Below are 17,560 nucleotides of genomic sequence, written 5' to 3'. Positions count from 1 at the left end.
TTCCCCACCTCCTTTTCTCAATTAGCTTTGCATATAGTTTGTGTTTATTGCTGTTGTAGACATCTTTTATAGCCCAGAGACAGGAAGTGACTTGTCCGGGGCCATATAGGTAGCCATTAGCTGAGCCAGATTCACGACCACATCCTCTGACTCTAAATTCCCCGTTCTTTCATAACTACAACAGGTTCCTCCAAAGCAAAGACTTTAGGGCAGCTAGGCAACTCAACTGATAGATCACAGTACTTGGAGTCAGTTCAAATCTTGCCTTAGACACTTAATAGCTGTGTGACCCTGGGCAAGTTACTTAACCTCTTTGTTTCTCAGTTTCCTCAACTGTAAAATGAGCTTAATAACAGCACCTACATCAGTTAGTCAATAAACATTAAGTGTCTACTATGTGCCAAGTAGCCCATGCTAACATTACAGAATCATGAGGATTCGAAGAATGAATAAGTAAAGCACTTTGCAAACCTTGAAGTGCTATATAAGTACCAGGTATTATTATCATTATTATTGTTTTTATTTTTGTCTGTGTACTTTCACATCTAGAAAAGTGTTTAGTGTATAGTGGGTGCTTAATAAATGCTTGTTGAATTGAATCAAATTGAATTAATTGGCTTTGGGTGGATAACAAGCTTTCTGGGCCTCTGTCTCTTCCTCTGTAAAATAAGATTTGGAATAGACAATCCTTAAGCTCTAATCTATGATATTATCTAAACCTATGATACTATGAGTTTATATTGAAGAATAGGAAAATCTGAAGCTTACAATGGAAACACACTGCAGAGTGAGAAACTGAATACCTTCAAAGGGACAGAGAAGGCAGTATTTTTGAAAGATTGTGAATGGGATATGTAGTAACATTCATTCAGCTCACTCCTTCTTTGTCTCCGTTGACAACGTGGACTTGGAGGCGAGGGATGAAACAGGGTTGTACATGCTCTCGAGAAGAAATGACCTTCCCGTCCTGAAACTCCTGGGTGAGAGTATAGATTCTGGCGAGGATCCTGGGCAGGGATGAATAGAAATCGCGGGGCTTAGCTCTCACATTGCAAACCGAAGAGTTACACGGCCTGCATGTTACATAAGAGGGGGCCGTACATTCCATGGTCCGGGATATGCAGGGCATACAAGGTGAAGGCTTACATTCTGTGGCACATGGATTGCAAGGAAGCCTAGGAAACAACATTATACAATTTAAGGTAGGGTTTACTGGGAAAGTATTGGTGCCATTTAAAAAAAAACCTGATAAAAGGAGAATGATGATAACAACAAATTATTTAATATAATTCACGCAAAATAATCCCCTTCACAATCTGATCTTTTGTTCTCAATTTACCTGGAGAAAATAATTAAAATAAAGGTTCAGATAAACAGATTGAAGTTATTGGAAAATAATATTCATAGATCTTTTAGAAGCATTAAATCTTATGAAGTCTTTATTAGATAGTAAATTTCTCAAGGGCAAGAAATGTGTCTTATATCATTGTTGCATCCCCAGTGCCTTGTATGATATTTTACATGCATCTAGCAGACAATTAACAAATATTTCTAGAATTAAATTGAAATCAACTGAATTCTGATCAATCCCTGTTACCTGACATAGCTGGGGAATTACTAAAAGATTCTGGTTGAGAACCATCTTAATAATAAAACTAAACTATATTTTACAAGTACTCCACTCTTCCTTTTGATGTGGAGTCTGAGACCTGGGAAAGACCTTAGCTTAAAAAGGCCAGGGTCTCTCACTGCATCCAGGGCCATCCTGGCCTATGTATTGCTACTGGACTCCAATGACTTTGGAGGAGAGAGTGAGGCTGATGCATAGCTCAGCCTCACTTAACTCCAATTCCCTTGAAAGTCAAGATATTATCCTCCTGATATCATTGGTCGTCTTCAAGAACTAAGACAAACAACAACAATAATAAGAGATTCTCACCTTAGGACTCCATAGCCCCTTTAAATCACCTCCCCCAAAAGATTCATAAATAGATGTCAAGGTATTTATGAACTTGGAAAGGGAAAAAATGACGTATTTTTTTCACTAACCTCAAACTGAAATATTTAGCATTTGCTTTAGTCATAGATTTTACAAAACAGAAACAAAATGTTATTCTAATAAAAGGTCCATAGGTTTTGTTAGACTCCCAATAGGGTCTATGGCACATGAGTCCATGATCTTGCCGTAGAATCTAGTCAAATCCCAAGTCACAGAAGAATCTCTCTTTCAGGAGGTGGGCATATATAGAATAATAATATTCAAAGAATTAATATATATTAAAGAATATATCAACAAGGTATGTCATTGATACACATTTGAAAATATAGCAACAATAATAATAATAGTGTTTACGTGGCACTCTATGGTTTTGCAAAGCTCCTTACAAATACTGTCCCATCTTATCCTTATAACAGCCCTAGGAGGTAGGTGTTATTTCTACCCCTGTTTTACAGGGGAGGAAGCTGAGGCAGAGGAAGGTTAAGTGACTTGTCCAGGGTAACACATGTAGTAAATGTCTGAGGCTCAGTTTGAACTCAGATCTTCCTAGTTCCCAGCTTAGTGCTCTATCCATTGAGCCATCTGAATTTTGAGGACTACATTGGGAATGTCATTTGTATAGAAAACTCCCAATGGTGCAACTTTTATAGACTTAGATTGACAGCTCACCAATAGAGAGTCTTAGAGAGTTTCTTGAGGCAGATAGGCGGTACAGGATAGAACACTGGGCTGGGAACCAGGATGACTCATCTTCTTGAGTTCCAATCTGGCCTCAGACACTTACTAGCTGTGTATGACCCTGGGCAAGTCATTTAACTCTGTTTATCTCAGGTTCCTCATCTTGTCAAATCAGCTGGAGAAGGAAATTGCAAAGCACTCCAATATTTTTGCCAAGAAAACTCCAGATGGGGTCACGAAGAGTGGGACTGAACAATGAAAACAACAAAGAATTGCTTAGGCATAGGTAGAACCATGTATTAGATGATATGGAACCACAGCTAATAGGTGTCTGAGGCAGAAACCTACATCTTCTTGATTTCTATAATGGTTGTCCATCTACCAAATTACAGTGTATCATCTCACACTGATAAGAGCAACTGGCATTTCTATAGTACTCTAAAGTTGGCAAAGTGCTTTACATAAATGATCTCATTTGACCTCATAGCAACTTTGTGAAGTAGGTACTGTCGATGCTATTGACTCCATTTTAGAGATTTAGGAAAACTGAGGCTTCAAGAGGTGAAATGACTGGTTCTTGGGCTCATAGCCACTAAGTGTCAAAGAGAGGGTTCAAGCCCAGGTCTTTTGGACTAGAGGTCTAGCATTCTATCTGCTACATCTCCTTGCCTTTCTATTAATAAGATGCATGTGATGATAAAGTGCTCCTGAGTCCAACATCACATTTCTTTGATGATTCAGAAGGTCCTTGCAGTAAGTGCCTCATTATCATAGTTATTCATATGCTGGTAACAATAACAACAACATTTTACAGTTGGGAAATTTGAGACTGAGAGAAGGTAACTTGCCTGGTGTCATAGCTAGTAAGTGTCTGAGGAAGGATTTCAATTTAGATTTGTCCTGACTTCAGGTCTAGTGCTATTTGTATTGTGCTGCTTAACTGCCTCTGGTAACAATAAAAATAGCTAACATTTACATAGTGCTTACTAAATATTATCTCATTTGATTCTCACAACAAACTGGGAGGTAGGTGCTATTATTACTCCCATTTTACAAATGAAGAAACTGAGGCAAATGCAGGTTGCCCAAGGTGTGGTGGATAGAGAACCATCCTGGAGTCAGGAGGACTTGGGTTTAAATCTTGCCTCTGATATTTCCTAGCTATGTGACCCTGGGCAAGTCACTTAACCCTGTTTACCTCAGTTTTCTCATCTGTAAAGTGATCTGGAGAAGGAAATGGCAAACTACTCCACTGTCTTTGCCAAGCAAATCCCAAATGAGGTCACAGAGAGTCAGACTGAATGACTCAACAACAATAGATGCTGCTGTATTTTGGAGGATTTTTATAGCATTTCAAAGTCTATTGACAGGCTGTATGTATGTTTTTAGAGTATGTTGCTTAAGAAGTCAGTATTTCTGGCTCACTTCTCATATGGATCATTTAGCTCCTCAAAGAAAAAAAACCCCAAAAACCTCTTTGTTGCATAGCATTCATTTTCTCCCTGACTCCAGACTTTGTGACTATGCTCACTCTGCCCTCTTATGGATATTGACTATTGGTTATCAGAGTAATTCCTTAAGATCTTGTGGTTCCCTTTGTTCAAACCTTTCTCCAGGATTAGAACTGCCACCAAAAGTATAGTCCAATTCTGTAAAATGTGGATTCCGTCAAAAGGCTGCACTTAAGGATCTAGAATGCCCCATGCGGCCTCAAGGCCACAGGCTCTCCACCCCTGGTATAGTTAGTTCAGAGCACAGACTAAACAGGCTGAAGAAAGCACTCTAGCCTCACAAACCTGCAGTCAGTATTCTCCAGAAGATGTCTATATGTGGCGATCTCACACTCTAGCTTGGACTTCACATCCAACAGGACCTGGTACTCTTGATTCTGCCTGTCCAGTGTACTTCGGATCTCAGCCAGCTGGGATTCCAGGCTCTCAATCAGACACTGGATCTGGGCTAGCTGGATGGCATAGCGGCCCTCTGTTTCCATCAGGATGCATTCCTGAGAAGCTCTCTTAAGACAGAAAGAGACATGAAGTTGATTATTATTAGGATGATTATGAAGAGTTGTTCTTTAGAGTTCTGCTTTGTACTCCTTGGTGATGTTTATTTGACATAAAAGGAAATCGAGGTCTAGAGAGTTTAAATCACTTGTCAATAACCACACAGATCTGATCCTGGGTCTTTCCATTCCAGGTCCAATATTCTTTCCACTGCCTCTTCTTTCAGGGTCTCCTTCCTTTTCCCTCCTCTAAGTAGCCAGTGCTACCACATTGCTACACTTAAGGGAAGGTTATGAAAGGAGCCTTTTAAGCTCATTCATTTGAAGATATAGGGACCTACCAAATTGCCCTAGCATTTTAAAAGACGATGTGGAGAGAGAGAAAAGAGAAACACTAAAGCAGGGGTGGGGAACCTGAGCCTCAAGGCCACCTGTGACTCTCTAGGTACTCAAGTGAGGCCCTTTGGCTTAGTCCACACTTGAGGACCTAGAAGGCCACATGTGTCCTCCAGGCCACAAGTTCCCCACCCCTGCTGACTAAATGGTAGAGTGAAGAATGTTAAAGGATTAAACTGCTAGTGACAATAGTAATAAGACTCATACTAGCTAGCATTTATATGGGCTTTAAGTTGTGCTAAATGCTTAATATATATTAGCTCATTTGGTAGAATCCCAGGCCTCATTGGGATAGACATTTGGGAAGGAGGTGAGTTTGGAAAGGAAACCTAGAATCCCTATAAGGTGGGTTGGAAATAGCACTGGATTTGGAGTCAGAAGGCATGGGTTTGAACGCAATGGGACCATGGTCCAGTCACTTAACCAATATCAGTTTCTTCATCTATAAAAGAGAGAGGATGAACTAGTTGACCTCTCAGATCCCTTCTAGCTCTAAATTTACAATACTATGAAATCACAGCATACAGATGACCACAGACTCTGCCTACGCTTAGGGCCAGCCCTAATGCCAAAGCTTTTGATCTTTTGCCATTTTGGCTTCAGAGAATGCCAAGGACTAGATGGCAAAGGAAGCTTCTAAGTTAATAGAACTCACCTCCTACACTGAATCATCCCATATCTACAGAAGTCAATGCATACTAGGCTTTGCCAACTCCTATGGGCTACACACCAGGCTGTGCTGGGCCTGCAGCTCGATCTCCAAAGCACTGATGGTGCACCTCAGATCACAGATCTCCTTCTGGAAGCATTGTTGCTCCTCTGAGCTGGATACTACCTGCTGGTTCAGTTCCTGCAACTGAGGCACAGACAACATATATTTAACATTTTTTAAAAATGACATTAAAAGGTGACAGGACTTTCTTGAGAGCAAATGTATGTGTACATTTGTACAAGTGTATGTGCACATATGTGTGTGTGCTTGTCTATCTCAAGGTGCCCACCTGGGTATTGAACCATTCTTCAACATCTCTGCGGTTAGTCTCAACCAAAGACTCATATTTGCATCTCATTTTTTGCAGTGCCTCATTAAGGTCAACAGAAGGGGCAGCTTTCACTTCTATGTTGAGTCTGTCACCAAGCTGGCTCTGTAATGAATTCACTTCCTAGGGAAAGGGAAAAAAAAAAAAAGAGTGCTTGTTCAGTGAGTAGACTATTACCATATTTCACAGTGCAATAGCCTGGGAATGGTCAGCTTTTTTCTAGGTTCCATTTAGTATCAGCATCTAAGTTTCCTAAATTTTTAACAGTAGTGCTGAATAAAGGATTGAATACAAGATTGGTCAGCAAAGTTGAAACTAAGATGAGATGAGGAGGGTTTTGCACTAGGGTACTGAAATTATATGGAAAAAATAGAGTGGAGCATCTACGTAGCAAGAATAATTAAAACAGAAAGGTGCCATAAGGTGGATTGGCGTAAGACCTCTCCCCTTACTTATCCTTCCCCCCCCCAAATTGTAAGGGCTTTAAAATGTTTCTGAAATGTATATGTATAGCCTATATCAGATTGTGTGCCATTTTAGGGAGAGAGATGGGGAGGAAGGGGAAGAAAAATTTAAAACTCAAAAGCTTATGGAAGTGATTGTTGATAAATCAAAATAAATTAATAAAAAAATAAAATTAAAAAATGTTTCTGAGGACAACCAATGGATAAAGCAGTACAGGACACTAGAGTAAAGAAAAATCTTTTTTTCTCAATTGTGCTGATTGAAGGCCAGGACTGCATAAACCCACTTAAGGAAGCTCTGTGTATCTTTATGTTAGGCTAGGGAAATGAGGCTTTCCCCCATCACAGCAGAAGCCAGAGGACCTGCTGATTTTTTATTCTAGGCTCCCTTATACACTTTTAAAGAGTATATTACATTGTACCTATACTGCTAAGATGAAAACAGATTGGGTGGATTGACAGTAGTCAAAACAACTCTTCAAAAATGTATAAATGAGAGAAACATTTGGTAGAGAAGGCCACTCTGAAGACTAGCTCAACAGAGTGGGCAATTTTTGAGCTTTGGGGCTCTGATGACTTTATTGATATTTTGCTAACCTCTTCATGGTTGTGTTTGAGGTGAAGGAGTTCCTCCTTTAGAGACTCCACTCGCCCTTCCAAGTCAGCCTTGCATAAGGTCAGTTTATTCAGGATTTGATGGAGGCTATTGATGTCAGTTTCCACCAGCTGCCTCTGGGACACTTCAATTTCATACCTTTAAACCCAAAAGAGAGCAAGAGAATGGAAGGCAAAGGATGGTTCAGTAACAGAAGGTAAAACATCCAAGAAGCAGAAATTCTCTCTAAGTCTGTTTAATAGCATCTCCTGTTTACTAGCATTCTACTGTTGGGGTATTTTAGAGGTGAACTCAATTCTTTCAACTTTAGCCTTTAACACTCATTCTTAATTGTCCTTGAATCAGGAGCAAAGAGGCACTCAAGCATATTTGTCAGTATGACATCAGACTGTGATTTTCCTGAAAGAAGGAGGACTAGTCATTTCCTAACTATGTTTGAAAGAAAGATTCCCTTTGAAGTTTGATGAAGAATCTGGGGGAGTGACTTAAAAAAATGTTATAATTCTTTAAGCATGGGAATTAATTAATTTGGATATCTATAGCTAGTAATTAAACTTAGTTGGTTGAATTGGTGTTCAGTATTAAGCTTTTAACAAAAAATTTTTCAAAGAAAGAAGAACAAAGGTCCTTGCTGGACCCCTGCATATGTCCCCATTGGGACATAGTTGGTCCACAAGTGAATGTTTACGCTTGGGCTGGCCTTGAGCAAAACAACATATGAAAGGGTCCAAGTGAGCTTACTTTGCTCTGAAGTCATCAGCGGTCACTTTAGTGTTGTCTATTTGGGAGACCAGCCTGGAATTTTCAGCTTTGGTGCACAAGATCTAGGATTTAAGAGATTGTGCAAATGAGTGAGACTTGAAAGCCAGCAGTTCTCCCTAGGATGTTTTCCTTTGGCACTATCTCAGCTGGTATGAAAGACATTTAAAGATAAAATCTCTGTTTGTGGCTTCATCCATGCGGGACCCTGTCCACATGGCACCCTATCAGTAATTTATCATCTTAGAGAGAGCTCCCTGAGAGATTAGGCAACTTGCCTAGGATCACATAGCTGGTTTTCCAAGTTTTCTTGACTCAAAGTCTAGCCTTCTATCCACCATGCCAAACTGCTTCTAATGAAAATGCTTTAATGCTTTCAATAATCTTCATGGTTTGGTTTATAATCCAAGAATACTTGTATAATTCAGAAATTAAAAACAATTTTCCAAGGTTAAATAATAATAGCTAGCAACATATAGTGTTTTATACAAATCTCATTTGATTCTTTCATTTGATCCTGAAAAACCCTGGGAGGAGGTGCTATTATTATTCTCATTTTTATAGCTGAGGAAACTGAGGCAAACAGAAATTAAATGACTTACCCGGAGTTACACACCTACTCAGTGTCTGAGGCTGCATTTGAACTCAGGTATCCTTGACTCTAAGACCAGTATTCTGTCCACTGTATTACTTAGTTATCCATTGAACTGTCAGCTATTATTACTTAGTACTGGGTAGTCTAATTCAATAGCAGAGGGTACCTCTGCAGTGATGAGGAGATATAAAAGTTTGGAGGTGACCTTTAGATAGCATTTTTCATCCTTACCTGAGGAATTCCCTCCAGACGTATACATAAAACAACCTGAAAAGCTATTAGCAAACCTTATACATGGATGCTAGTTATTATTATTTCCAGAAGTTCTAGCAAATACTTTTGTCTCAAAGGTCCTAAGGCCACAACTGGATTGCAATGAGACTCAAGAATCATTACCTTTTGCTGAAGTTCTTCTATGATCTTGAAATAAGAGAGGTAATCGGGACACACGATGGGAGTCTGCTTTTCATGCTGCTCCCGGATCTTGCACTCTAGGCAGGCGTTCTCCTGCTCCAGGTTTCTCACTTTCTCCAGGTAGTTAGCCAGGCGTTGATTCAGTGTCTGCAAGGTCTCTTTCTCATTGCTATCTAAGCTGCCCTCAGCACAGCTCGCTCCACAGAAGGATACCTTGAAGTTGTTCAGGAGGTAGCTGGGAGAGCGACAAGGAACTGGATGGCAAACATTAGGTGGACAGACCTTAGCCTGGCACTGGCTGATTTGACGATTGCTTCTTTGGCAGCTGGTACAGGCAGAGAGGGCCCTGGAAATTGGAAGCCTCGAGCAGCTTTTGGAAGTAGATGAGAAAGAGCATTTGGGGGGACCACAATTGGATGCCATAGTGTTAATATTGGCAGTTTCAGTTTCGTTTCAATGCTTTCCTTACCCCACCTCCATAGTCCTCACGACCCAACCCCAAGCTAAAAGCCAGACTTCTTTCTTCTTCTCACATTTATATAGCCTTCTATGAGGGGGCGTTACACCATGCAGGATGTTTGCCTTTCTAATGTTTCCATCAATTTCCATAGAAACATCTAATTAGTCTGCTTATTTACTTGCCTGAGAACTCCTAGTCCCATAAAAAAGGTGTAGTTTGAGTTGTTATTAAATTATTACCCATCTCATAACTATTATTTGCTACTGGGCCCAAGGCTTCACAGGATGGCTTCAAAAGGGACGCTCATGCCAGCATCACCCAAATTATGAGCCAGCTGTGAGTGGATGAAAAAAAAGCAAGTCACTTAAGTGTCTGCTGACTTCTCCATCTGTCATTGATATTTGCTAATCATGAGAAAGCAGGGAGATGCAGTAGATAGAGAACTGGTCCTGGAGTCAGGAAGATTTAGGTTCAAATCCTGTCTCTGACACATCCTGAATGTGTGGCCCTGGGCAAATCACTTAACCTCTCAGTGACCCAGGCAGCATTCTGAGATTATAAGATGTAGAGCAGGGTCAACTCTGTATTGGTAGAGGGAGTTTTCTTGTGGAAAGTTCTCTATACCAATCAGATTTAGTCAAAAAGAGGAAAAGAAGTGGTCCAAAAAGCTAATATGAACTGAGAGGCATAGTTTCCAGAAATTAGCGAGGTGAGAGGTCCTATTCAGCCCTCATTTAAACTATTGTGTCATTTAAGAAGGACATTGATAAACTATAAACTAGAAAACATCCAGAAGGCAAATAGGAGGGCAAAGGGCCTTGAACCAATGTTAATATGGCTGAAGAACCTGAGAATGTTAAACCTGGAGAAGAGAAGACTTGGGACGTGGGGAGAGAGGGAAGTATATAACATTTGTTGTTGAGCTGTTTCAGTCATGTCTGACTTTTCCTGACCCCATTTCTGGGTTTCTTGGTAAAGATATTAAAGTGGTATGCCATTTCCTTCTTCAGCTCATTTTACAGATGAGGAAATTGAAGAAGATGGGGTTAAATGACTTGCCTAGGGTCACACGGCTAGTAAGCGTCTGAGGCTGGATTTGAACTCACAAAGATGAGTGTTCCTATCTCTAGGCCTGCACTTTATCCACTGCCCCACTTAGCTGCCCTGTACATAACAGCTGTCCTACAAATATTTGAAGGGCTGTCATGTAAAAGAGAGATCCATGCTGTTGCTTGACCCTAGAGGGAAGAACCAGAAGCAATGTATGGAAGTTGACAACAGGTATAGAGGCCCTATCAAGAAAATTAGAATCCTAGAATATTAAGATCCTAACAATTGCAGTTATCCAAAAGTGGAATAAGCTGCCTGGGGAGATTATGGGTTCCCTTGCTGTAGGGTTTCAAGCAAAGGCTAGATGGCCACTCATCACCTGTGTAACAGGGGTGATTCTGGGGTGATGGATTGGACCAGAAAGCTTCTGAGGTCTTTTTCAACTCCAAAAATTCTGTGATTCTAGCATGTCTTCTTCTAAACTGTTATCGTATGGGAAAAATATATAATAGTCACTGGGAAATTTAGCTGACATTACTTTGCATCAATCAATTCTCATTTCAGAAAATAAGTGAGTGTGAGGTTAAACTTCGGGACTAAATTGAGTTGTTTCTTTTAAAAACAATCCATCCAATAATTGCTAGATTAACAGTCCTAGTGCTAGATTAGTTTTTTTTTTTTTTGGCTAGGCAATGGGGTAAAGTGACTTGCCCAGGGTCACACAGCTAATAAGTGTTATGTGTCTGAGGCTGGATTTGAACTCAGGTCCTCCTGAATCTAGGGCCAGTGCTCTATCCACTGCACCACCTAGTTTCCCCTACGTTAGTTTTCTAAGTAGAAGTTGGTGATGACAGGGGATTGTAGGAGAAGAGACTGGATAGTATTGATCTATCCTATAACATTTTAAAAAGGTCTGGATTTTGAAAGATTTCTTTGAGAGATCTTCCAAGAGTGGTTGTGGTTTGTCCTTCATTCTTGAAGAGGACCATGACATCAGGAATATGATGCCATGACTTTCAAGTGAATTGGATTTAAGTGAGGGAGGGCCCTGCAAAGTCACCAGTTTCACTATCTCCTCCAGAGTCATCTGCATCCAGTGGCAAGATATAGATCAGGATGACTGGAGATGGCCACATTTAGATTGGTTGGAAGATAACCAAAGAAAAGATGAGCTACTCTTTTCATGCTTTAGATTTGGGGCAAGTGATATTTAATGTTTTCTATGAATATTATTCATGATATATTTTGTTCTATGTTCAGTTAGAATTTGGTATTTAGATATATTCTGTTGGATAGGACACCATGCTGCCTCCACTTAATTGATCATCTGTACCTCTTTCCCACCTGTAACCTGGACCCTTGACCCTTGGGCCCCCTGGCTCAGATAGGTGAGCTTTTGCCTTGTCTTGCCCCAGCCCAAGCCTCAAGCTGCCCCAACTCACCAGTAGCATCCTTTTATGTGACATCTTTGTAAGAAAGATTTTAGGGGTTAGGCTTCTATAGCAGGATAAGAAATTCCAAGATCTTGTGGATAGTGCCTCAACCAATCAGAAAGTGCTCCAAACTTTTCTGTGAACAACTAGTTCCTTGAGAAATAGCCCTAGACGCTAAACCGGTTGCAACCCAATGGGTTCAAGGATGGGGGTTTCGACCTGGCAAAGGCTTTTTCTCCACTATGCTTGCTTAATAAGCTTATTGAATATGAACTGACACATCCCAAGGGCAGAGATAGCTGCCATTTTTGAACATGGGACCCATGAAGTGGGTAGACTTAACAGAACATGGACAAACATGCAATGGGCTGTCCAGGAAGGGTGTAACTCAGATGAACTAGACCAATAGGTGCCCTGATGCGCGGAGTATGGATCCTCCTAACGGTTTAAAAGTTGATTCTACCATTGAATCAGTGCCCATGTGCTACTAAAGTGCGTTGTGCCCGCTTCTCTCGCGAGAAGCATAATAAAGACTTTCCTTCACTTACACACTGTAGTAGATTTTTGTTTCAGATTTTTCTAACAATCTTCTTCCATTAGAATAGAAGTTTCTTGAGGACAGGTACTGTCTTATTTGCTTGTATTTATATCCTCAGCATTTAGCACAGTGCCTGGCACATAGTGCTTCAGACGTACCTCTCTTCCTCCCTCCCTCCCTCCCTTCCTTCCTAATTAATCTATCTATCTGTCTTATCTATCTGTCTGACTAGCCATCTTTCCGGTTGTTTTGGCGGTGATCTATAGAGAAGGTAGTTTTTATCTGATGCTGTGTGTGTGTATGTGTGTGTGTGTGTATGTTGGGGGGTGGATATGACATTCATTAAACTCTTCATTAAAATAAACTCTTCCCTTAGTAAGGGAAGAATTTAATGAATAATTTGGTTAGGCATGTGAATATCAAACAGTTTCAGACTATCCACTTGAAAGGTAATGGGTAGAATAGAGATTTTTGTGCTTTTCAAAAACATGGAGTAGAAAAATGACCATCTTTTGGTTAGAAAATAAATTACAAGATTTTCATCACATTCAGTGATGTTTTGTTATTACATGTCAATCTTCTCTCCACTTCTGGGAACGTGGAAAAATCCTGTAAAATCCACAAGACAAAATAGTAGAGGAAATGTAATGCCTTTCTCTTTTCTATGGGCATTTACTAGTCTGGTAGGTGAGAGAGGGAGATTGTGGGAAAGAAGCTGTTGATCTTGGAGAGAAGTGATACAAGGTTATTTTGATGTTAAACAGTATGAAAGACAAACCTCTTTCGAAGCCAAATCAGCTTATTGTGTGTGGAGCTGTGAACAGCTCCAGGATAATTTTGGTTACTGGATAAAGTTTGAATAAGTTAGAAGCAGGTGTATATGTTGGTAAAAGTTTAACCCAAAAATGTTTCTCTGAAAAAAAAATGTGTATGGACAATACACTTTTAAATTTAATCTGCATTTTTAATATTTTTTCCGTCACTTTCTTAAGTCAAAATAACCAACAAAACAATAAATATACTCTGATTTGTAGCATTTGCCGATTTCCAAGATCTAAATGCTCACATTGAAAATGTAACAATCTATTCTCAGAGTTTGTTTGAGCTGGCTCCACCATACCCCTGGTTATAAGTGGTCTAGTCAGGACTGGGAATAAAATCTGAGTTATGTGATTGATTGGAGTTAAGAATTAGTGGGAAAGATCCTGAATTATACATTAGTATTTGCTTTAAAATCTTCATCTATATTAGGTATTCTTAATATTTTAGATGTCATTGACAAAGAATCAGCATGTGTGTCATGGTGCCTTGAATTTGCTCAGACTGTCTCCAAAAATAAAGGCATTTATTGGGGTAATGCACCCAGTGGACTCGGTTCCTTATGGAACCTTATGGGAGTCCAGAGCACCCAGCAGGCCCTGCTCCCATTGGAGACAGAGCATCAGCACTTTCTGCCCCCACGGGAGGTAAAGCACTAAGCCAGGTTAGGTGTCTTATCTATAGTTTGACTGGATAGGGAAAAGGGGAGCAGGAAAAGGGGAGGAGGGGGAAAAGTAAGGCTCTGAAATGCCTAGAATATCAGGTAATCCGTAGCATCTTTGTAAACACATACAGATAAGCAACGGGAACAAGAAAGGGGAGGGGAAGAGCTGTTTTGTAATATCAGGTAGTTGAGGGATGCTTTGTGAAAGGACATAGATAAGTCCATGGTGGGGGATTTCAATGCCTAGTCTTCTTGAGCACTTTCTGGCTGGCCACATACTGCATTTTATCTCATATCTCACATTCTGCATCCTGTTTGCTCCATCTGCCTCAAACACTCCTTTCTACCTAGCCTCATCATCATAGACCCCTTTGGAGTAATATTTTTATTCTAATAAGATGCAAAAAAATAGACAATTCTTTCATGAATATAAAATATTTATAAAATCATTTAAAAGATTTTATGCATAAAATGCAGAAAATAAATAATAGTAAAAAGGAAACCAAAGGTTAATGAAATTAGAGATTTTTTTCCTATTTAAGCTCACCAACCTCCTAAAACATGAGTAATGGGGACCCCAGATTAAGCATCCTTTCTCTGTATATTTTATCTTTAAACAAAATACTTCATAACATTGTTTAAATGGACCTGTTTCAAGGAAATATTTTGAGAAAAGAAAACAAGAACTAATATTTATTTACTCCAAATATTGAAGTATCAATTCACATTTTTTGTTTTAAAATTTATTTTAAACTTAAATACAAAATAAGAAAAAAAGTGCACAACAGAACACAAGATAGGATTCAATATAAGCAATAAATTTCCATTTCAAGAAAACCTATATAATAAACACTGCACTTTATTTTCAAAGCTGTCCAACTTTTCGTTGCTTTCTTGTAGGATTTCTTCTGTCTTCTGCTGTACATTTTTTACTTTATTTTTTCCCCCTTCCTTCCCTCTTTCCCTAAGAAGGCTACAATATACATGGATATACTCAAATACATGTATGTATACATATACATAGATATCCAAACCATAAACATATATACATATATATACTCAAACATACATATGTAAGACTGTATTATGCTTATTTCTACTTGTCATTCTTTGTAGGTAGATAGCATTTTCCTTCATAAGTTAAAGTCTTCTAGATCTACCAGCTCATCATCACATATACCACAACGATATTCTGACCCAATCACATTTTACCTGGTTGTCTATGAGAATTTCCTCCCTCAATTTTCTGCATTCCCTCCATTTTTGGCTACATAGGTTTTATTTATACAGAAAAATTTTAATTTAAAATAATTAAAATTGTCCATTTTACACTTCAGTACTCTCACCATTTTTTCCTCTGGTTTCCTTGAAGTTCCTGAGCCTGTGCTCTTCCAAATGAACCTTGTTATTATTTTTTCTGACTCAGCAAGAGAATTTTTAGTAATTTAATTGGGATGGCATTGCATAAATAGATTAGTTAGGTAAAATTATTATTTTTTATTATTTTAGCTTTATCTACCCATGTACAATAAATATTGCTTCAATTATTTAGATCTAACTTTGTTTGTATAAAAGTTGTTTTATGTTTATATTTGTATAGTTCCCATGTCTGTTTTGGCAGGTATACTCTCATATTTTTTAAAATAATATCTAATTATTTTATGTCATCTAAAACTATTGATTAATATGGCTGACCCCTAGTGCAGTTTCACTATTTTTTCTTTTGATTAAATCTATTTTAGCTTTAACTTTGTCTGAGATCATGATTACTATCCCTGCTTTTTTACATAATAAAATCTACTCCTGATCTTTGTTTATGTTTGTGAGTATTCCTCATTTTTATAGCATTTTCTGAAAGCAACATACTGTTGAATGCAACTTTGTAATCTACTATGAATTTGTATTTTGTGGATAAATTGTCCCATTCTTATTTTAAACTATAACTACTTGTATATTTTCCTCCTTCCTATTTTCCTCACTATCTTTCTCACCCTATTCCTATACCTCCTCCCTCCTCTACTTTATTTTTACCTGCTACCTTGCCCTCCTATTCCTTAATCTACCCCCCTCCAAGAATCCCTCCCTTCTCCTCTCCCTCCGCCCTATCCCCCTGTCCTCTTATTTCTTTTTGAATGTAGAAGCTTTTTATACCCTTCTAAATATATATTTTGTTCCCTCTTTATCCCATTCTCATTAATCTATATACTCTTCTATACCCCTCCTTATTCTATTCCTTATCCCTCCCTATCCCCTTACCCTCTTATTTCTTTCTGAATTTAGAAGACTTTTATGCCTCTCTCTCTCTCTGTCTCTCTCTGTCTCTTTGTGGTTCCCTCTTTAACCCATTCCCAATGAGAGTAGGGTTCTAGAATTATATGCCCTCCTACCCCATCTAATTCCTCTTTATCAGTTCTCTCTTTTGCCCTTCATTTGTGTGAGATAATTGTTCTTTTTATCCTTCCCTATATCATTATGCTTTTTAGAATCACATCATACTCAACTCTACCTCACTCTTTCTTTTGAGCTACCCAATCACTAATGATAATCTTAGACATATAGTTTACACTTGCATGTGTAAAAAGTAAACAATTTGTGCTTATTGAGTTCCTTCTATTAGTCTTTGGTATTTACCTTATATTTCTCTTGGATCTTGTATGTCAAATTTTCTATTAAGTTCTAATCTTTTTGCAACAAAATCCTGAAAGTCTGTCAATTCATTGAATGTCCATTTTTTTTTTTTGTTCAGGATAATACTTAACTTTGCTGGGTATGTTATTTTTGGCCATAACCCCAGTTCTTTTGCTCTTTGATATATAGTGTTCCAAAACCTGTGGTCCTTTAGTGTAAGCACTGCTAGGTTTTGTGTAATTCTAATTGTGGCTCTGCCATATTTGATAAATTTTTTTCTTGCTGCTTGTAGTATTTTCTTCTTACTTGGGGGTTTTGGAATTTGGCTATGATATTCCTGTAGGTTTTCATCTGAGGATCTCTTTCAGGTGATAATTAGTGGATTTTTTTCTATTTCTACTTTCCCTTCTTGTTCTAACACTTCAAGACAGTTTTCTTTAATTATTTCTTGTATTATTGTGTCAAGATTCTTTTTTTTTAATCATAGCTTTCAGGTAGTCTGATTATTTTTGTGTTTTCTCTTTTTGATCTGTTCTCCAGATTAGTCGTTATTCTTATGTTTCACATTCTCTACTACTATTTTTTCATTCTTTATATTTTGTTTTATTATTTCTTAGTCTCTTATAACTTCACTGGCTTCCCCTTGACCAATTCTAATTTTCAAGGAGTCATTTTCTTCTTTAAGATTCTGGATCTCTTTTGCCAGTTGGTTGCCTTCCTTTTCAAAATCTTCCTGTTTTTCTTTGAATATTCTTACTTTAAAAAAAATTCCTTAATCTCTCTTATTTGATTTTTGAAGTCTTTTTTAAGTTCTTCTATGAATTTTTTTTTTTGGGCAGGTGGCCATTTGATGTTACTCTTTGGTGTAGAAAAGCCTTTTTTTTTTTTGCTTTAGTTATCATCCTCTGAAGATGAACCCTAGTCTTTTCTATTCCCATAATAACTGTTTGTGGTTGTCTTCTTTCTCCTTTGCCTACTCATTTAAAAACATTTTTTTTTTAG

The 17,560-nt window shown here is 38.4% G+C and overlaps 1 protein-coding gene across 1 annotated transcript; it reads right to left on the bottom strand.

Moving 5' to 3' along the window:
• Positions 1–383: 383 nt before the first annotated feature.
• Positions 384–9,454, bottom strand: LOC114050974 (keratin, type I cuticular Ha4-like). The gene is made up of 7 exons (XM_027873076.1): positions 8,949–9,454; positions 7,940–8,022; positions 7,180–7,336; positions 6,080–6,241; positions 5,809–5,934; positions 4,474–4,694; positions 384–1,175 (listed from the first exon to the last, which is right to left on the bottom strand). The coding sequence occupies exons 1-7, from the start codon at positions 9,387–9,389 to the stop codon at positions 869–871; spliced, it is 1,497 nt and encodes a 498-aa protein (XP_027728877.1). The 5' UTR covers positions 9,390–9,454; the 3' UTR covers positions 384–868.
• Between the last annotated feature and the right edge of the window lie 8,106 nt (positions 9,455–17,560).

Source organism: Vombatus ursinus, unplaced genomic scaffold (assembly GCF_900497805.2).
Source record: "Vombatus ursinus unplaced genomic scaffold, bare-nosed wombat genome assembly UNPS02014801.1, whole genome shotgun sequence".
In the NCBI taxonomy this organism is placed as follows: domain Eukaryota; kingdom Metazoa; phylum Chordata; class Mammalia; order Diprotodontia; family Vombatidae; genus Vombatus; species Vombatus ursinus.
This window is presented reverse-complemented; position numbering and strand designations above follow the sequence as displayed.

What these genes read in the sequence shown, in the direction of transcription:
- LOC114050974 (XM_027873076.1), bottom strand. Translation starts at nt 9,389, where the DNA reads ATGGCATCCAATTGTGGTCCCCCCAAATGCTCTTTCTCATCTACTTCC. An exon ending in TAGAAGAACTTCAGCAAAAG is followed by an intron (nt 8,023 to 8,948) that starts GTAATGATTCTT and finishes CTTAAATCCTAG; the next exon opens with ATCTTGTGCACCAAAGCTGA. An exon ending in CTGGAGAATACTGACTGCAG is followed by an intron (nt 1,176 to 4,473) that starts GTTTGTGAGGCT and finishes GTTGTTTCCTAG; the next exon opens with GCTTCCTTGCAATCCATGTG.